The 22,682-nt window shown below is 38.2% G+C and overlaps 1 protein-coding gene across 1 annotated transcript in view; it reads left to right on the top strand.

The window, feature by feature from the left end:
• The first annotated feature begins 19,331 nt into the window (after positions 1-19,331).
• Positions 19,332-22,682, top strand: part of SLC5A12 (solute carrier family 5 member 12) — a 47,830-nt gene continuing 44,479 nt past the window's right edge. The window contains exon 1 of the mRNA XM_047072550.1: positions 19,332-19,670. Within this exon, the coding sequence (XP_046928506.1) occupies positions 19,332-19,670 (339 nt within the window). The remainder of the gene's footprint in view (positions 19,671-22,682) is intronic.

Here is a 22,682-nt window from a genome sequence, read left to right as displayed (position 1 = left end):
ACACTCACAGTCAGGTGTACCCATGGCTTTCTTTCCCAGCCAACTTCTCCTTTTTTTTTTAAAGATTTTATTTTTAAGTAATCTTCTATACCCAGTGTGGGATTTGAAGTCACAACCCCAAGATCAAGAGTCACATGTTTTACCTACTGAGCCAGCCAGGCACCCCATGCCTACTTCTGAATGACTAGTACAGTAGTCTGCAAATGGGAGTTTTTTTCACCAGTGAATTAATTAGGACACAAGAAAAAATATTAAGCAATTATCGTATATATGTTATATACACACACATATATATGCCTATATATTACATATTATGTATCTAATATCTATGTCTCTTCTTTCTTATTAGCCTAATATGTATAATATACTAATATGATTTATATTATACTATTATATATAAAGCACATAATAATATAAATATAAATAATATAATAATTATTATAATATAAATATAATATTTGTCTTAATCTATAAATTTATATATTGTATCTTCTATTAAATGTCTATAAATTCTATAATTAAATTCTATTAAATGTCTATATACTTTAAAATATGCATAATATATTAATGCATGTAAATAATTTATAAGTAGACAAAATATACCTATATAGAAGTGTGATGGAGATCTTTACAACTTTCTTGGCACAATAATATTTAATTTGCTACAACATACCAATTTGCCAACCTCCAGCCAAACTTGTAGGAAGGATGGCAGTTGATATTGTACAGGAGAGTCATGGCATAAGCTACTACTTAAACATAATAGCTATCTAAGATGGAAGGGCTCATATATTAATAATTACTCTAACAGCTAATATTTATTAAGTGCTTAGCATGCCTCAGATATTGGGTAAGCACTTTGCATATGTTAGCTCATTTAACTTCATAAATACTTGGGAATACTATTAAAATTTGTATTTTACAGATGAGGAAAAATGTCCTAATGAGGCTAAGTAATTGCAGAGTTACAAAGCTAGTGAGTAGTAAGGTCAGAGTTTGTACTCAAGCTGTCTGGCCATTCCACAAGTTATAACAATGACTGTCTGGTTCTAGTAATTCTCTGTCACACTTGACCAAATCCAATTTTTAAAATCCGTTTACAGATCCAGTCTTATTTGAGCCTCATGGCAAATCTTTGAGCTGTAATTAACCGTTTTCATAGATAGTGCCATTTCATAGAAGTTGACGTGCCGAAAGCAGGGGGCCACTAGATCACTGGTCTGCAAATTTTTTGTGTGATATTCTTTTTAATCTATAACGATTGCTCTCAGGGAAAGCCCGAAATCTGGCAGAGCTGAAAAATCAGAGATTTGATGTATTTGTCTGATACTAACACTTTAATTCTAAATGCCAGTGTGAGTGTGTCGGTCCTATCTTTTCTTTCTGATCAGAAGTGATTTTTTAATGAAGTCTAAATTCTATGCATTACATGACTCTGAATTACTTGTGAAATGGAAATTCCCTTTCTTCTGTTAAGGGCCGTTAAAGTCCTTTCCTCAAGTTATAACATGTTGGCTAAAGAAACGAGCAGGCACCATCTCCTTTTTCTATTTCATGACCAGGGGATGGTTTCACTACACCTCTTCGCTGACACCTTCATTCATTTCTCAGCTCTGGCAAAAACACAAACCTGTTCTATGCCTTTGTTAACAGGCACACTGACTGCAAAAAGAGGCAGTCGTCTGATAAATAAAGGTGATGGTGGGTATAGACACACACATTTATCGGGCAGGGCTGTGTTCTAATAACACCATATTTATAAAGCAGGCAAATCAAATGAGGGTTACATTTGGCCTGAGGGCCATAGTTTGCCAATCTTTGATCTATAACTACTGGCTCCAAACAAGCTTCACCTTCAATAATTTAGAATATAGAGATTAAATACACATAGAATGTCCATATGTGTGTTATGTACAGTACATAATAATATGTCTGATGATGGAAGTCTTATTAAAATCCAAAAATATTTAGTAAGCTGAAATACTTCTAAACTGTTTCTCATTTTCAAAATAATGCTCTCTTTTAGCTGTCCTATCAGTGTCATGAGGCAGGAAGGGCTGACATTTTTATTCATGTGCTTTCATTTGTAGAAGGTGAAACTAAGGCACTAGCTAATTTGTAGAACTTGAACCAGGTCTTCAAAAAGCCAATCATGGGTCTTCTCTGGATGATTTGAAATATACCAATTACAGCAATGTTTGACCTCACTCAAATATATTTATGCCTGCATTTTACAATGTTACCTTTTAGGAAATATGGGTACTGGTACACCTAAATCAGGAATCAGAGGAGAATAGGGGCTTGTGGGTGACCCGTCGGTTAAACATCGAGACCCTTGATTTCAGCTCAAGTCATGATCTCACAGTTTGTGGGATCAAGCCCTGCTTCAGGCTCTGTACCTACTTGGGATTCTGTCTCTTCTTCTCTCTCTGCTTCTCTATCTCTCTCTCAAAATAAGTAAATACACATTTTAAAAAAAGGAATCAGGGTAGGATATAATTAAATTTTATACTAGTTTCTATTTCCTAATAAAGAGAGTTCAAAGGTTTTGTTAGAGCATCATCAATATGGACTTTATTATATCTGTATCTGGAAGATCAAACACCCCTGCTCCCATACCAGACAAGGACTGGGCTCTTAACAGAATTAATTCAAAGTTTTCTTTACATTTTGTATTGGTCAATGGGGGGGTGTGTGTGCAAAACTGGATTAGTGGGTAGGAACTGAAAAAGAGCAGAATTACTCTAAAGAAGAAAATAGGAGGACTTTTATTTGATTAGTTGGCTGATGGATTTGACTCCTGAGGAGAAAAAGAGAGAGGAGTAAAGAGGAGAGGAGGGGAGGGGAGACAAGGAGATGAATAACCAAAAGTTGCTTTCTTTTTCTTTTTTTTTTAAATTTGTATTTATTTTTGAAGGAGAGAGAGCATGAGTGGGGAAAGAGCAGAGAGAGGGAAACACAGAATCCAAAGCAGACTCCGAGCTGTCAGCACAGAGCCAGACAGGGGACTCCAACTCATGAACAGTGAGATCATGACCTGAGTTGAAGACCAATGCTCAACTGACTGAGCCACCCAGGCACCCCCAAAAGTTGTTTTCATTTTGCTGATGTAAACAGCCCTCCCATCTCTATCTTCCCCAAAGCTTTAGTGAAGTCTACTCCACATTACAATTAGTGCAAATTTATGTGTATGTAAATCAAGGAAAGAAGGCAGTTTTCTTCTTTGCAGTGGTACAGTCCGTGGACATGAAAGAAAAACCCACGCTTGAATTAAATGTCCATTCTCTGAGAACAAATCACTGGCCTTTCCAAGTTGGAAAGGGCCTTCAATAATCAACTTGACACCCAGTAGTTTATTGGTCTACTTGAGCAACAGTGCTACTCTGGAGGCCACCCTGAGTGAGGCTATATTGTAGTCACTGTCCATTTTTGTCTTCCATTCATATACCACCTTGACTCATCTTTAAACCAAGCTTTGCCCTACTTATGCTCAATACTGAATTTAAAATTTCTACCATGGGGTTCCTGGACAGCTCAGTCAGTTAAGCATCCGACTTTGGCCCAGGTCATGATCTCATGGTTCGTGGGTTCAAGCCCCACGTCGGTCTCTGTGCTGACAGCTCAGAGCCTGGAGCCTGATTTGGATTCTATGTCTCCCTCTCTCTCTTTGCCCTTCCCCTGCTCGAGCTCCATCTCTCTCTTTCTCTCAAAAATAAACACTAAAAAAAGTTTTTTAATTAAAAAATAAAATTTCTACCATATAATGAATTTCTGCTGGAACTACTGTCTGGCTTTATGATTTGGTCAGTCCAACAGGAGCCAGGTCATGATGGGGAATTCTGTTGATGGGTTCCTTTGCTGTGCAGAAGCTTTTTATTTTGATGTAGTTCCAATAGTTTATTTTTGTTTTTGTTTCCCTTCCCTTAGGAGACATATCTAGAAAATTGTTGCCATGGGCAATGTCAGAGAATTTACTGCCTATGTTTTCTTCTAGGGGTTTTATGGTTTCAGACGTCACATTTAAGTCTTATCCATTTGGAGCTTATTTTTGTGTATAGTGTAAGAAAGTGGTCCACTGTCATTCATTCTTTTAATGTAGCTGTTCAGTTTTCCCAACACCATTTATTGAAAAGACTGTCTTTTCCCCATTGTATATTCTTGTTTCTTTTGTCATAGATTAACTGACCATAAATGCATGGGTTTATTTCTGGGATCGCTATTCTATTCCACTGATCTATGTGTCTATTTTCATGCCATTACCACACTTTTTTGATTGCTATAGCTTTGTAGTATATCTTGAAATACACTGATAGGAGATATCTTGAAATAGCTGTATATCGCTTTGGGTAGTAGGGACACTTATAACAAAAATATGGTCACTTGGTCTCTGAGGCCAAATTTTGTATCTCTACCAGAGTCCAGACCCAGCAGTCTTCCCACTGATTCTCCCACTAGGATCCGATATAAACTCATCAATGCACATTTTTCCACAACAACATCTCCAATACCACAGATTTTGTCAGATCATGTGACCCAAGTGGCTGGTCCACTTGTACTGCCACTTAGGTCTGCTGCAGAACCCTTTCTTTCTATGGGCCCCAATCAAAGATGACATGCTTTCATGGCATGCAGTGTTGAGTCCAGAGCAGTATTCCTGGGTATGAAATGAGTTGTCTCCAGGAAAAAAGAAAAAGAAAAAACAGACTTCCAGAAATTAGATTTCTTCGTGAAAGAGGATGCAATAATAATTTGTGTTTTACTTTAAGGAAGTATCTTGATATATCCCTGATTTCTGGCTTCCTAAAATGTTTCACATAAACATCAAAGTGGGAGATCTCTCAATATTCATAGGATCTATCGAGTCATCTCTGCAGCACTTATATCTTAAAGATTTTTGCATTTTAGTCACCTCCAGTTTATTCTGTTCAAACAGCATGATGCCAATGTTGTACTAGATCAGTATGATATTCTTCAGTGTGTCAGGATAGCTCAGATTTTTCACTATATTATGACATAAAGAAGGAAAATTAACCTAAGCTTGGGCTAAAATTATTGAATATATTGTCATCTATTTATTGTGAATGTCAACTGTTTCAGATCCTCAATCCTGTTTCAATAGAAAAGAACACTCACCAAATTAAGGGTCACACATCAAGTACTGAAAAACCATACTATATCAATCTATGGTTTTATAGATATCTAGATAGACAGATAGATAGGTAGATAGATGGATAATCTTGTTTGACATGTGATTGTGGCTACTCCTTGGTTAAGTGTGCGATAATCTATATAACTGTCCAGGTTCCACCTGCTTTTTACAGGAAGCCAGACTAGCATATGAAACAGAACTATGAGAAGGATTCTTACTCCTGCTTTCTTTAAATCTTTTAATGCTTCAATCTGTCTACCATCTCTTTTGGGATGTGATGTTGTTTTTGATGTGCTATGTTGGACAGGTGTGGGAGGCAGTTTCAGAGGTTTCCATTTGACTTCTCCATTGTACTAGCAATTACCCCATAAGCCAAGGACCCAGTGTGAGGGCTACTCCAATTTCCCAGGATGTCAATCACTAGTACACAGTCACGCATTGAGGAAACAGCCACCAGGTGAGTTCATGAACACAGTGGACTCATTGTAATGCAGACTTTGAGGAACATGCTGATAGACATCCTGGTATCAGTGTTTTTAAGACTTTTTTTATGTTCATTTATTTTTGAGAGAGGGAGCATGAGTGAGGGAGGGGCACAGAGAGAGGGAGACACAGAATCTGAAGCAGGCTCCAGGCTCTGAGCTGTCAGCACAGAGCCCGATGCAGGGCTTGAACCCACAAACCGTGAGATCATGACCTGAGCCAAAGTCAGATGCCCAACTGACAGGGCCACCCAGGTGCACCCTCATATCAGTGCTTTTAGAGACTGTGTTCTATTTACTATCTCCACAACTCTCATTGACTTAAGACCCTGTGACTGCTACCTTGACCTTGCCATTTGTTATAACAATTGTGACACCCTAGTTTCTGGCAGTTAAGTCTGTCTTCTAGCTTTTATTGGTTTAGAGCCCCATCATCCCCATTGCCATCAACGAGCCAAGTTCAGTTCCAGACCACTGCAATAAAACAAATATTACAATAAAGCAAGTCAAATGAATTTTTTGGTTTCTCAGTGCATATAAAAGTTTATACTAGACTATGTTAGGTTTGTTATGTTAAACATAACTTTATGTTAGACACAACTATACTAGTAATGATTATGTGTACAATGGCATTATGTCAAAAAAATCAGTGTATATACCTTAATTTAAAAATGCTTTATTGTTGGAATGCCTGAGTGACTCAACTGGTTAGCATCCAACTCCAGCTCAGGTCATGATCTCACAGTTCATGAGTTTGAGCCCCACTTCGGGCTTTGTGCTGATGGCTCAGAGCTTGGAGCCTGCTTCAGATTCTGTATCTCCCTTTCTCTATGCCCCTCCCTTCCCCTGCTCTCTCTCTCTCTATCTCTCTCAAATAAATAAACATTTTGAAAAAGGCCTTATTATTAAAAAATGATGACCATCATCTGAGCTTTCAGCAAGTCCTAATTTTTTTGCTGGAGGAGGGTCTTGCCTTGATGTTGATGGCTGCTGACTGATCTGGATGGTGGCTGCTGAAAGTTGAGGTGGCTGTGGACATTTAAAAAATAAGACAGTGAAGTTTGCCACATCAATGAACTCTTCTATTCATTAACAATTTCTCTGTAGCATGAGATGCTATTTGATACACTTTTGCTCACACTAGAACTTTTTTTCAAAACTGGAGTCAATCTTCTCGACCATTTTTATCAACTAAGTTTATGTAATATCCTAAACCTTTTTTGTCATTTCAATAGTCTTCACAGCATCTGCACCAGGAGTAGCTTCCATCCCAAGAAACCGCTTTCTTTGCTCATCTTGAAGAAGCAACTCTTCACCTACTCAAATTTGATCATGAGATGAAGCAATTCAGTTCCATCTTCAGGCTCCACTTCGAATTCTAGTTCTCTTGCTGTTTCCATCACATCTGTAGTTACTTTCTCCACTGGAGTCTTGAAACCATCAACGTCTTCCATGGAGGTTAGAACCAACTTCTTCCAAACTCCTGTGAATGTAGATATTTTCACCTCTTCTCATGAATCACAAATGTTCATAATGGTATCTAGAATGATGAATCCTTTCCAGAGGTTTTTCAACTTACTTTACCCAGATGCATCAGAGGAATTAACATCTATGGCATCTATAACCTTATGAAATGTATTCCTTAAATAATGTGACTCGAAAGTTGAAATTACTCCTTGGTCTGTGGGCTACCGAGTGGATATCATGTTAGTAGGCACGAAAACAACATTGATCTTGTATATTTCCGTCAGAGCTCTTGGGTGATCGGGCACACTGTCAATGAACACTACTATTTTTTTTTTTAATTTTTTTTCAACGTTTATTTATTTTGGGACAGAGAGAGACAGAGCATGAACGGGGGAGGGGCAGAGAGAGAGGGAGACACAGAATCGGAAACAGGCTCCAGGCTCTGAGCCATCAGCCCAGAGCCCGACGCGGGGCTCGAACTCACGGACCGCGAGATCGTGACCTGGCTGAAGTCGGACGCTTAACCGACTGCACCACCCAGGCGCCCCTGAACACTACTATTTTGAATGGAATCTTTTTTTCCTGAGCAGGACATCTTAGTGGACTTAAATATTCAGTAAGCCAAGTTGTAAACAGCTGTGCTATCATCCAGGCTTTGTTTTTCCATTTGTAGAGTATAGGCAGAGAAGCTTTAACATAATTCTTAAAAGTTCTAGGATTTTTGGAATAGTAAACGAGCATGGGCTTCAACATAAAGTCACCAGCTGCATTAGTCTCTGACGAGAAAGTCAGACTGTCCTTTGAAACTTTGAAGCAAGGCATTGACTTCTCCTCTCTAGCTATGAAAGTTCTAAATGGCATTTTCTTCCAATGGGAGGCTGTTTCATTTACACTGAAAATCTGTTGTTTATCATAGCCACCTTCATTAATTACCTAAGCTGGATCTTCTGGATAACAAGCTGCAGCTTCTGTATCAGCACTGGCTGCTTCATCTAGCACATTTATGTTATGGAGATGGGTTCTTCCTTAAACCACATGAACCAACTTTCAAATTTTTCTTCTGCTTCTAATTTTTCTCCTGCAGCTTCCTTATCTCTCTCAGCCTCTGTAGAACTGAAGCGAGTTAGGGCCTTGCTCTGGATTAGGCTTGGCTAAGGGAATGTTGTGGCTGGTTTGATCTTCAAACTTCTCTATGTCAACAATAAGGTTGCTTTACTTTCTTATCATTCATGTGTTCACGGGAAAGCACTTTTCATTTCCTTTAAGAATTTCTCCTTTGCATTCACCTCTTGGCTAACTGGTGAAAATGTCTAGCTTTTAGCCTATCCTGGTTTTTGACATGTCTTCCTCCCTAAGCTGAATCACTTCTACCTTTTGATTAAAAGTGTGACTTTTCCTTTCACTTGAACACTTAAAGGCCATTGTTGGGTTACTAATTGGCCTCATTTCCATATTGTTGTGTCTCAGGGAGTAGGGAGGCCTGAGGAGAGGGAGAGAGAGATGGAGGAATGATTGGTCAGTAGAGCAGTCAGAACATACACACTTACCAATTAAGTTTGCCTTCTCATGTGGGCAATTCGTGGTGCTCCAAAACAACTATGAGAGTGACATTAAAGATCATTGATCACAGATAACCATAATAAATATCATAATGAAAAAGTTTGAAACACTGACCATTACCTAAATATGTCATAGAGACATGAAGTGAGCAAATGATGTTGAAAAACGGTGCCTATCGACTTGCTCTAGGCAGGGTGGCCAAAAACCTTCAATTTGTAAAAAATACAATGTCTATGAAGCGCAATAGAGCCAAGCGCCAAAATGAGGTCTGCCTGTATTTGGGTTCGTTCTGTGGTACGTAGCCTTTTGACTAGCACGTAGTAAACAGACAGGTCCACAAAGGTCCATTTCATTTCTTCTCTTGTCCATTATGTATGTTCTTTCCCAAGGGCTAGACTTGGGAACAAGCTTACATAAAATGCTCCCTCAGTGAGCCTTTAATTCCTGGGAAGGATGGCATGTGAAATCGACTTACAAAAAGGTCTCATCCAAGACGATTCAGATCCTAAAAATTGTTGACCGTGTTGCTTTTATTCTAAGAAGGAGTACTATCTTTTTCCTTCACACTCAATGATTGACTAGTCCCTGTGATAAAACTTTACAATTCAAGAAGTCGTAGAACTTCAGCTGTATTTACATTTATGTGTGTGGACCTGTGAACTTTAGTGCAGGTAGGTAACAACATCTTAATAGTAGATAAAATAATGATTAACAGAAGCCAAAGTCCAAAAACAAGTCTTTAGCTGAAGAAAAAGTAGTGTAGGTTGTGTGAAAATTGCTAAGTAAAGATTTAAAAAATTTTAATTAAATTGAGATTTTCTTATAAGTTTCTTGTAAGTTACTGTATTTATAACTTTATAACCTCAGCAGTAAGACCATTTATTGAGTTATCATTTATTAAACCTCACCTGCACACCTGGTAGTAATTATCCATATGACCATAATACTATTCCTAATATTAATTATCTTAAGTACTTTACAGGCGTTGTCTTATTTAGTCCTCACAACTACCCTTCAAATTGTTCCTATTTTACAGCTAGGGAAACAAAGTCTCAGTTTTCACAACTTTTCCTCAAACTTGTAGTGTGGAACAGAGCTTGAAAAAGAATCCAGATTTGACAAAAGCCATGATCTATCTACCACGATACCCTGTCTTCATAAAAGTAAACATTTATTTCTGCCTTACAAGGTCACAAATTGATTTTTAAAAGCCCCCTCCCTCCTTTTTTTTTTTCTTGATTTTATGCCAGATTTGCAAGTTCAGTGGTTACTCAAGACCAGAACCCTTTAATCAAGTATAAGACGTGTCTCTCTTAAGGAAAGAGAATGTCGGGCATATAATAAACGTACAGACGGCTACGCTTCCTAAAAATTGAAAGGTTCCTGTTGAGTAGGAGCAGAGTTAGTTGATTCTTATGAATATATCATATAGAAGCTCCTAAATTTAATACACAGACAAAATCAAACACAAATGTTTCTATTTTTAGGTATTGTGAGATCTACTTGCTCTTCTGTTTTTTTCCCCTTTGACAGTGAGGTTGACCTTAATTCCACGGGCAATTAGGGCATTTTCACTCTTTGGTGACTAAAAATAAACACATTAAGAAGTCAGTCTCAGTAGAGCATCAAAGCATATCAGCCACAGTGTAGGTGTTCCTCCACCTGGGTGGGAATGATGTGTGGGAGGGTGTTTTTTCACAAGATGTTGGAGGATGGGCCCCTTCTTGAGCTCAAGCCTTTCCCCAGTGGAGACACTGCCAGAGAGTGGGGGCTGGAAACCAGAACATTCTGCAACCTCTTGTGATCAGAAACGAAGTACCAATCTCTGGTTTAAAAGTTGGCCTGAGGCAGTTGAAGGAATTCAGCTGAATTTATTTTCTCACTTTCTAGTGCCCAACTGTTTAACCCCTGTATAGAGGGTGACCATTTGTCTTGGTCTGCTTGGGACAGCCTCAGTTTACATCTCTGCCCCAGTATCATAGCACTACTTTTTTCAGTAATAGTAGTCCCAGTTAAGACAATGGATCATAAATTACATGAAGTCTTTATTTAGAAACAGCCCTCCTATCTTCCCATTTCCACACCCCTACTGGATAATAGATATCTCGGGAGTAAGAACCAGGTTTCATTTGCCTTGCATGCTTTCTGAGCACTTCACTTTGACCCTTTTATGTAGTTTGCACTCAACAAAGGCTTGCTTTATTAAACTGAATCCATGCTAATACTCCCATAGAAAAGAAAAAAGAGAGAAGAAAGAAAGAAAGAAAGAAACCATATGTATAGAAAAACTACTGTGTAGTAGACACTGCCTTAGACAATGAGCTCATAACTACCCTGTCAGGTATTCCTATTTTACTGAAGAGGAAACTCAGACAGATTAAGTAATCAAGCTAAGTTGCATGGTCAGAAAATAATATAGCGAAAATGCAATCCAGTTCCATTTCACGTCTAAACTCAAGATTCTATTATTATTATCCCTGCCTCCCCTGAAGGCATTATGCCAGTACCCTGTAATGCTTTTCCAGTTTATAATACATAATAGTAAGGAAACCTCAAAACAGCCTCTTTGAGGTAGGTAGGATCATCTTCATTCTACAAGTTTAAAAAAAATTTTTTTTAATGTTAATTTATTTTTTTGAAAAAGAGAGACAGAGCACGAGTGGGGGGAAGGGCAGAGAGAGAGGAAGACACGGAATCTGAAGCAGACGCCAGGCTTTGAGCTGTTAGCACAAAGCCAAAGGAGGGGCTCAAACTCAGGAACCTTGAGATCATGACCTGAGCCGAAATCAGACGCTTAACCAACTGAGCCACCCAGGTGCCCCTCTACAAAGTCTTTTTATTTGTTTTGCTGACGGTCACCCTGGAGATTAGCAGTAGAACTGGTGTCAGACTCCATTTCTTTTACTTCAAATCCCAAATTCCTTTGATCTAATATTTTTAAAAATACCGAAAATGGAGAAATAGCTTACCTGGTGATATCTTCAACATCTCGGAATTAATTGTGCCCTCACCTCTTCATCCCAACCCTCCTTCCTCAGTTATGCTGCACACAACCTGTTAATTTGTACTGGTGATGAATTCTTAAAAACAAACATAGCGCACTTCTTTGGCTTGTAATGTTTTCCTAAAATTGTTATCAAAAGTACTTATGGTTAAAAATGTCACAGTATCATCTCTTTCCCAGTTGATAAGTTTTGCTACAAACTCATGCTTTCCCATTAGGAAAACCTCAGTTACGCCTGACAGACCTCACAAACCTCAAACAAAATCTATTTATTTGAAAAGATACTTGGCAGGGACAAAGAGTGGGATTTTGAACTTGAAATGTAGTAGGTAAACACATGAAAATCTCATCCATATACCCATTTCCATACAAAGATATATTTTAATACAAAAAGAAAGTAGCTTCTTGAACCCATGTTTGTCCCGCAAAGGCACTGGTATTATAAATGTTTTTCCATGAACCCTTCTTTCTAATCCTCTAGAATTTTAAAATACAAGATTGCCTGCAAATGTGCTTTATTGCACATTCTTCCTGAAGTCCTAGTGGTTATGATATTCCATAACATTTTTGGCTTCATGAGGGGACTGAAATAATCCTGATCTGTGAAAGCTTAAGACATTTATTTGTAAAATAGGCCATACACTTGCTTTTTAGAGTGCAAAAGTGGCAAGAAGTTACTTAGAAGCCATGAGGGCCACAAATATCTACAGAATCACAAAACAAAGGTAGCTGCAGTCTTGCCTGACAGATTTCAGCTGAGCTACAAGTTTTACCACGTTTGTAAGAACAAAATACGAAGATACAAAAAGTTCACTTAAAAAGAAAGAGAAAAATTATATAAAATGTCTAACATGATAAACTATATCGGAACAATGAAACTGGGGGGGGTTGGGTAATTTAGACGTTGCATATACAGAATAAAGCAAAAAGCAAGAAAACTCCAAGTCAGGAATCTGACTTTTGTTCCCCTGAATTGGGAAATAAATATTTACAGCTGACACTATGGTTCCTCCTATGTTGTCTCCCCATAGTCGTCATTCTTTCCAGAGTAATGTTGTATGTTTCAAGTACAAATGCTGAAATGTGACAGCTGTCACTTATACAGTGACAGACGTCAGTTTTGAAATTCTTGTGATGTTCAAACCCTGTGTTTATCTTATCCCTAATATTCACAGCAGTCTAGCGAAAAAGGGTCTTATTTCTATTTTGAAGATGATCAGTTGAGTGTCAAAGAAATGAAACACCTTGTTTAAGGCGATAAAATTATAAATGACTGAGCAAAACTGTGAGCCTAGCTCTGACTCAAATCCTCCAGTCTTCGTTATTAATAATAAGACCCTCCACTTATTGACACATAAGTATGTGTCTGTCTCTTGACTCTCACATTTAAGTCTGTTAGTATATCCCAAAACCATAAGCAGAGGCACCAAGAGAAAGCTTCAATAAAAGGAGTCACTATTAGAAAAACTATATGTTGTAATTACCATTGCACAACATATTTGCAGTTTTCTTTTAATCTTGCCTTTGAGGCCAAGACACATTTGTATATTCCCAGTGATGACAAATGTTCATGAAATACTCAAAATCATTTATTCATAGTGGTATCTGATGGTGGCAGGGCTGTCGAAAAAAACCTGGAATTGATACGGAATTAGGAACAAAGGAGTTTCCTTGGTAAACGATAACATTACACCAGAACTTGCCGACTATAGGGACGCCTGGGCAGGTCAGTTGGTTAAGTGTCTGACTTTCGCTCAGGTCATGATCTCAAGGTCTGTGAGCTCGAGCCCCGCGTAGGGCTCTGTGCTGACAGCTCAGCCCCTGGAGCCTGCTTCGGATTCTGTGTCTGCCTCTCTCTGCCCCTTCCCTGCTCACACTCTGTCTCTCTCTTTCTCTTTCAAAAGTAAACATTAAAAACATTTTAAAAAAGTAAAAAGAACTTGCCAACTATACTATATTGTTCAAGTGCATTTCCAAAGAGACTCAATAATAAAAGTCACTTAATATTAAAACTTTCTTGAATTGAAGTTTTATTTATTTATTTATTCATTTATTTATTTATAAGTTACTTGAGAATATGACAGTACTGCAGGCCACAAGGAACCTTGGTTATCACTGCTGTATTTCACTGGAGATGTACTGATTGTCACTGTTCAGACTGCCAAGACAGAAAAACCTAGATTTTTCTTCAATGCTTTTGCAAAGTCTCTCCATTAAACCTGGAAAGTGAGTAAGCTGAAAATGTCTTTGTCAGAAATAGCACAAACAGCATAGATTTCAGAATTATCCAGGCTGTGCTCGGGTCTAAAACCACTGCTCAGCAGCTATATGACCTTGCTCTTGATCTTGGATAAAACCCTTTTCTGTACCTTTTTTCTTTCCATTTGTAAAATGAGACTATTGACACTAATTTTTACAGATTTTTATTTTTTTATTTTTTAACAAAATTACAGATTTATAGCCAGAAGGACCAAAGTGGCATCAAATATGAAAGAGTCAGACACAAGCAAATTCTGTCTTATTTTCAAAGCTTATTCAAAAGTTCTATTTTAATGCCTAGAAGCCTGAACTAAACAAGAAATGCTTTTTTTTTTTCTTTATGCCTATTTAGCAAATCAAGCCCATAGCAGATCATGCAAGTGTTTTTCCTTTTTGCTGTCCTATAATGGAGGGTTTGCTTGGTCCTTAGGGCAGTTAGTGAAGGACCTTGACCCTCTTGCCCATTTGCCCTTCCAACTGGATATTCCTTTAGAATGTTCTACCTGTGCGATGCCAGTAGTCTGTTTTAATATTAAGTAACATTATCTGCTGGACTTTGAAATTTGCTTCTTCAAGGCTTGAGTCACTACCTCTTCAGCTTTGCTGAGTGCATGGAGAATGACTGAATGAAGTTTTAACTACAGTCACTTTTAGCTACAGTGACTTTGGGAGCTTGATTGGACAGAATACACATTTCAGTTTTATGTGGAAAATGTGAATGGAGCCAAATATCAATATTTCAGCTTTAAAAAAATCTTGAAAATTTTTCTTTGAGTTTTTTTTTCCTTTTTTTCTCAGTAAAACAGGAATTCAACATAGGTTATGAAGATGTAATTGATCCCTAGAATTTATACAATTTAATTTAATTTATTGAGTATCTACAATGGGACAGAAACTTCTAGGTACTGAGAGTACCTCAGAGAACAAAATTGACAAGGCCCTTTAGAAAGCTTTCACTTTAGTGGAGGGATGTTGATATTTAAGATATTATACAGTATATTAGTAGAGAATACATTTTTGAAGAAAAAATAGAGCAGAAAAAGGAGATTTGGAAGTGGTTGTTTGCATTTTAAATAGGTTGATCAAAGAAGGTGACATTTAAGCAGACTTGAAAAGGTGATTTAGTTACTTACATTAATCTAAGTTTCTAATTATTCATATGATATACCGTCACTTTTTACAAATGTGATAACCAAGAACCAGATAAAACAGCACAAAATCTACCCTTAGAGTCAGGGTAGGGAAAGAAATTTGGTCTCTTGTTGCAGGTAAGTGTTTTTTTAAGTTTATTTATCTTGAGAGAGAGAGAGAGAGAGAGCATGCATGTGCTCACACATGAGCCAGGGAAGGGGCAGAAAGTGAGGAGAGAGAGAATTCTAAGCAGGCCCCACACTATTACATGGGGCTTAATCCCACCATCTAGGAGATGATGACCTGAGCCCAAATAAACAGTCAGAAGCTCTACAGACTGAGCCACCAGGGGCCCTAGGTGGATAAAAGAATTTTAAATTCTTTTAATATTAGAAAGGAGAAGAAAGAAGGAAGAAAGAAAGAAAGAAAGAGAAGGAAAAAGAAGAAAAGAGGAAAAGAGAAAAGGAAAGGAGAGGAAAGGAAAGGAAAGGAAAGAAGGAAAGGAAAAAGAAAGAAATGCAAAAACACAAACACAAGACCAAAAAACAGAGACAAGAAAGCTTAATCTCCTGACTTTGATAGACTATGATACCAAGTAGTCTTCCCTGCCTCAGTGGCCAAGATTATAAAGATTGTCAGGAGGTCTTTCTCCAGTTTTTGTTTCTTCTGGGTTCTCAGTCTCCCCTAGGTGTCATACTTCCTTCAACAGTTTTTCTTCCTTATCCCCCATGTTGAATCCAGAGATGAACACATCTTTTCCCTTTAGTGTAATGTTGAAACACCAATATAATATCAGTGATGTAGCAGTGTTTCCATAAAGGTTGCAGGTAAAAAAAAGGGAATTACACTCCAGCACAACATGGTTCACAATACAGTATTATTTACCTAAAAGTTGATAAGAGAGTAGATCTTAAATATTCTCCCCCACTGCCCCCAAAATGGGAAATGATGGAATCAACTTACCCTACTGTGATAATCATTTTGCAACATATAAGTGTATCAGATCACTACATTATACGTCTAAAACTTATACAATGTTATATGTTACCTATATCTCAATAAGCTAGAAAAAATAAGATTTAATATGAGTTACTATCATTGTTAGAATCCCTTTGGTTCTCCTTATACTGGTTTTGAGAAATCCTCACTGGTTTTGAGAGATGTCTGTGCCACCAGTCAGATTCCTGTACTCTGTCTTCACTCCTATTCCACGTCCCCAACACCATTCCCCCAGGTGTCTGGTCTTGCCAGTTTCTTCGCCCTTTCCTCCCTTTGGTAGCATTTAATTTTCTCAAATTCTCTTCCTTTTTCCCATTAGAACTTGTTCCAAGCAAGATGCAGAACTATTTTATACTAAGGAGACTATTAATGATAACAACAACAAATCTAACCTATTAGGTGGTGGGTAAATTAGATAGTGGAGCATCTTTAGGGAAGATTGTGTTGGGAGCACAGGCCTTGACATTTACTTCTAAAAAAGGTCACAGCACATACGAAGGAATAAGGCACAAATGTTTGCATTTGGAGCACCTGCAAAAGGGAGCTGGAGATATTGGGGTTTCTTCAGATCAAAGAAATACATTTCCTCTCTCTTCCATGTTAATATTTTTGATATAGGGATGCACCTTCTAATTGATATAGCATTTGAGTGTGCTGGTTCTTTTGTTTTCCCTGAAAAGTTATTAATAAATTGGTTCTATGCTTTATAATCATCATGAACCTTGCATAGAGTGAGCTTCACTGGGAAATAGAGAATTTGAAGACATTGAATGTTACCAAAAGGAGAAAAAGATTTTTGAAAAATGGGAAATAACTGAGAATGAAATTAATAAGTTGACGCTGTGACTTACAGTCAGCAAAATGTTGAAAGCAAGGAATATTATACTATGAGACGCATGCAGCTTCCTCCGCATGTCAAACAATTAACCATTCTGCTTCTTCACTATTTTGAAATCCAAGACAAATGGAAGTTATGTAGACAATACTATTTTATTTATTTATTTATACAGAGAGAGAGAGAGAGAGAGAGTGAGGGAGAGAATCCAAGCAGACTCCACACCACCAGGGCGGAGCACAATGAGGGGTTCGAACTCCGGAACCTCGAGATCATGACTGGAACCGAAGTCAGATGCTTAACCCGCTGAGCTACCCAGGCATCCTGACAATACTGTTTCTTGATGATGGTTCATTAAAAACAGCAGCACTCATTGCCTCGTCAGCTGCAAGCTTCTGGTAGTTAACCCTGGGACCTCATAGATATAATGATAATGTTGCGAACACGTGTTCACCTGACCTGAACAAGTTGTTTACACACCTTGTGGATTGAATATTAACACTTAGTTGGTGTTAATATTAAAGTATAATGTAGTCAAGTCTCTGAAAGCCAGAGTTCTGATTTTCTGCTGAGACCATTGCAAACAAAAACCTGTTATATAATTAGAATACCTCATGGTAAAAATAATTAAAAGCCTCGGTTAAAATAAAAATACTAAAGACCTAGTTTCCCATTAAAACTGATCATACCAGGTCTGCAGAGTTAGAGAAAGAATTTTAACAACAGGACGCAGATAGCTCCAGGCAGAGACTTTTTTGTAACCAGAGTATTTATTTGTAACTAAAAGCATATTTTGGCCATCAGAGCTTCCTGTGGCCTAATTCAAATCCATGGAGCAAAGTCAGGAGTGAAGACAGTATCCAGGCTAAACAAATAATCAAAGATTTATTCTTTTATCCAGATGTCAAAAGCAAAATCAGAATTTCCTCTGTTTGACAGAAAATCTTTCTGGTTTGGGCCATATTGAATAACTTATATTTTCTTCTTTTGGTTTTTTAATTATATCCTTATTTTCTATAGTGGCCACTATTTCCTGGGCACTATGGACCAGGCCTCATGCCTATATCTTCCAGAAGCTGGTCATCTACAACAACTGACCAATTCAAGCAGATCCTCATATACGTTCATTAAAATAGGTGAGGATTCTTTCAGAATTCAAAGTGAGTATCATAGGAGGCTGCTTCCCATAGGAGCTGAGATAGAGCAGGTGTGAGTCGGAAGGTTCCACAGAGCAGAGGAGACAGGAACTAGACCCTGTGGAATGAGCAGGCTTTGTAGAGCTAGGGTCAGGGAAGACCACTGAGAAAGAGGGAAAGTATGAACAAAATGGAGAAATTGTCGCCCCAGAGGCTTGCTGGGGACACTCAGAACAATTGGCAGTCTAACAAGATCAGAAACAGGAATCTATAACTGGATTTTCACCTTCCTTTTCTCATTTGTCGGAGTGCTAACTCTGACTTAGCCTCTGGGTACACGTGTCATAAATGTCCAAATGAAGGGGAGACTGGGAGATAAAACTGAGGACTACAGATGCTTTATTAACAGTTAAAAAATGGTAAATCCATTTTCTGAGTCAAGAGAGAAACGACTATTTGTTCAGGAGTACCCTACTATAAACACAAATAATGGCCAATGAGGTAGATATTATCTTTCATTTTACAGATCAGGAAAATTTTACAGATTTTACAGATTTTACAGATCAGCAAGTTTGAGACACTGAAAGACTCCTAGTAACCCTTGTAAGGTCTTATTACCCCCTTGCTCCAGATGAAGCTCAGAAAGATTAAACGATTTGCCAACAATTGCACAGCTTGCTTACTATCCGAGCCAACTTGAGCAAAGGTCTCCTCAATACCAGTCCTTTGCTCTTTTCCCTCCTCACCCGATGCCTTGGGCAATCACAGGTACCCATCCCCCACCCTCCCTTGCTCAGGGGTAAGACACCACTAAGGGTGGTGTTGTGTATTACAGATTCCATTTCACTAATTTAAAATGCTGAGATGGTCAACTTGTATCACTTCCATTGTTTCCCCAGTAATGTTTAACCTTAAGTCAGAAAAAAAAAATCCAGAAGATAAAAGAGCATGTTATCTGACGAGTCCATTCCACCCCCATGGTTATTAATTTCAGAACACATCTGAATTCCTTCTCTGTAGCACATGCTTTAGTCCAGCAGCAGACAGCTCCTGGCTGGGGTCAGATTTCAGGTTCTCATCTGTTGGTACCAATACCACTACCAGAATCTTCTTTGTAGCCAACTCTTGAGGTCTTCTCTGAATACAACTTGGTGTCTGAAGATCCACTCAAGTACCTGTGCTCATCAATCTTTTCAGAAAATTACAGCCTCCTCTCTTGGCAAAACGTCTACTGTACTGAGTTTTGCTTTTGGAAACAACCTCCCTGAGACCCGGTTGAAAGCAACCTTCTGGTGCCATAGCTCCCAGCATGGAGGTGAAGAACTTTGCAGTTTGGGATTACGTCGTGTTTGCAGCCCTCTTTGTCATTTCCTCTGGAATTGGGGTGTTCTTTGCTATCAAGGAGAGGAAAAAGGCAACTTCAAGGGAGTTCCTAGTTGGAGGAAGGCAAATGAGCTTTGGCCCTGTAGCGTTGTCTCTGACAGCCAGCTTCATGTCAGCTGTCACTGTCCTAGGGACCCCCTCCGAGGTTTATCGCTTTGGGGCATCGTTTCTGCTCTTCTTTATTTCCTACGCGTTCGTCATCATCCTCACGGCAGAGCTCTTTCTCCCTGTGTTCTACAGATCTGGCATCACCAGCACTTACGAGGTAAGACAACCATTACCTGATGTGGGAAACAAAGGCACAAAGAAATGTAGATAAAATTAAATTTTCTTATAACCTGCAGCCCACTGACAAATACTTGAGGCAGGCGGACTAGAACATTTCTCCAGGAACTCCCAACTGTCTTTCTGTTCATGCTTTGCTAGAGGGTAAAATAACCTTAACTTGAAATAGCTAGGTCTGGAGGATCCTGTGAGTCTCCTTTAACATGAAAGTCCTTTTGGAAACTTCCCCTGTCTTTGCCTCCCCCAGCTCCCAAGGATATAATCAGTCACTCCTCTCAACCCCAGGGCAGCTCTTTCTGCCCCTGGGTCCTGGCCTGCTCCCATGCTTAAAAACAAAACAAAACAAAAAAAAAAAAAAACAAAAAAAAAAAAACCCAAAAAACACCTTTTTGCACTGAAGACATCTCAAGAATTCTTTCTTGGCCATTGGCTCCGAACCCCAACACTTCAAAACACATCATTCTCTTCTTTACTTTGGAAGGAGTTGCTCTTTTCTCTCCATTTGAACATTTTTGGTTATTCTTTTTTTTTCTTCTTCTTCTTCTAATAACATATATCGTCTTAATAACACATTGTAGTTGAAAAACACATTTATTTTCAAGACAATTACACATCACGGTAAAAATACATTTTGTTGTTATTGGGACAAGGTTACCTTTGGACACACAACTGTTTTACCATTTGTAAAATGAAAGTCTGGAGCCAATCCCAGAGGCATTTCAGTGATTAGATGAGAACCTATCTGTAACCACATTATGCATTGCCTGACTTGTAGGAGAGCGTCAATGAGGGAGAGTTAATGTTATTATTTGTATTATTGACATCATTATTCTAAAAAGTATTCAGAACATATCCTGTAAATATTGTCATTTTCCAGATAAGAACACTGAGATTTAGATAAATGGCTTAGTGAAATTGTATAGTAGATAAAGCCTACTGAGAGCCCACTTTGTCTTTATCCCTTTCCATTATATAATAGAGCTGAATACTTTAATATAAGTTGTTACTATCCTCCAATTTTCAGTGGAGAAAAGGTAATTTTTTTAAAAAAATTAGAAAATATTTCCATGGGGGGAAATGCTAAATGATATCAGTAAGGGGATTATGTTAATGAAAAGAAAATGAGGCAGTTTTGATGTTGCAATAATTCTCTAGAAAAATAGCATGTTAAAACTTGAGTTTGTGTGTCCAATATTTAAGCATGATCCTAAGTCGTTTTCTATGAGAAAGGTATTTATTTTCCTTATCCAGTACCATCCCTACTAAGTCACAGCAGAGGATTCTTAAAAGACCTCTTTTTTTTTATTTCCCTAAACTAAATGATTATAAAGGATTACTCTAGACTTCAAAAGCCACTTAGGCACAAACTTTCCAGAAGGTTTTAAAACTTATGATTCCATAGATAATCACACCCCAAATATCCAACCTCTAACTCCCCTCCCCACCAAAACTAGGTAATCAGAATTAGGTAATACAACAGTTACTATTTAGGATGTCATTCAAGGGAAAATGACTAAATTTATACTTAGTCCTAAAATACATATACACATATCCTCATTGCTCATCAGTGTATTGCTGAAAACGTAAATATATCCTTGGTTTTTCCAATCAGCTATTAAGGTTTGACTCCCAAAGGCATTGTTAACATTAAAAAACAAAAAAACAAAAAAACAACACACACACAAATAAAAACAAAACACACACACACAAAAAAAACCCCTAGGTAACTGCTAGAGAGAGAGAGAGGGAGACCAAGGGATAGAGGGAGAAGAGTCAGAAAACATGAATTCGATTTCAAAGTCCATTACTTAATAATAGGATGACCTTGTGCAAGTTACCAAGTGTTTATCACCTTCAGCTTCCATGTAGGAAATCATAATTCCCTTCTTTCATGAAGGTTTCATTAAGTGCAAAAGAGCTTTTCAGATTATATATATAAAAAAATAGCCAAATGTGGAAAATCATTTTTACAGCTAATTCAATAGTCCATTCAATACTCATTAAGCATCTATGTTCCAGGCACACTCTAGGTCCTAGAGATGAAGCATTGAGTCAGACCCCTGCTCTCATGGCACTTGTTTTATAGCAGAGAAGGTGATCAATAAACATACTATGTAGGACGGTCATAACAGAAAAGTATTTGCTGGGGCGCCTGGGTGGCGCAGTCAGCTAAGCGTCCGACTTCAGCCAGGTCACGATCTCGCGGTCCGTGAGTTCGAGCCCCGCGTCGGGCTCTGGGCTGATGGCTCGGAGCCTGGAGCCTGTTTCCGATTCTGTGTCTCCCTCTCTCTCTGCCCCTCCCCCGTTCATGCTGTGTCTCTCTCTGTCCCCAAAATAAATAAAACGTTGAAAAAAAATTAAAAAAAAAAAAAGTATTTGCTATTTAGCAGTGTGCTGAGCACTGCTCTAGGGATTTTACATGTGTTAAATCATTTGGCCTTCAAATAACCTTTTTAGATAGGTTCTATTATTATCATCTCCATTTAACAGACTAGAAAAATGAGGCACATAGAGTTAAGTAACTTGCTCAATGTCACATAGCTAGCAAGTGGCAGTTTTTCAAACCTGGGCAGTCTAATTTTAATTTTTTTACATGCATATTTATTTTTGAAAGAGAGAGAGGGCGAGCGAGTGAGCCAGGGAGGGGTAGAGAAGGAGACAGAATCCGAAGCAGGCTCCAGGCTCTGAGCTGTCAGCACAGAGTCGGATGCAGGGCTTGAACCCACCAACTGCCAGATCATGACCTTAACCAAAGTTGAATGCTTAACTGGGGGGGGGGGGGGAGGGGGGGGCCCAGGGCAGTCTAACTTTAGAGATTGAATGCTGCATCACAATGATATCCTGCCCTACTAAATACAATAGAGAAAAGGTAATTAGAATAAGGTAGAAAATAGGAGTTCTATTTTGATAATTCGCAGAATTATCAAATGTTGATAATTCGCATAGGGTGGTTAAATGAGACTTCAATGATAATAAGGCATTTGTTTCAGTG

This window comes from Lynx rufus, unplaced genomic scaffold (genome assembly GCF_022079265.1).
Source record: "Lynx rufus isolate CCGP_SWC_20201006 ecotype Redwood Valley unplaced genomic scaffold, mLynRuf1.p SCAF_9, whole genome shotgun sequence".
Classification (NCBI taxonomy): domain Eukaryota; kingdom Metazoa; phylum Chordata; class Mammalia; order Carnivora; family Felidae; genus Lynx; species Lynx rufus.
Note: the sequence above shows the minus strand (reverse complement) of the source record. Positions and strands in the feature narration are given on the sequence as shown.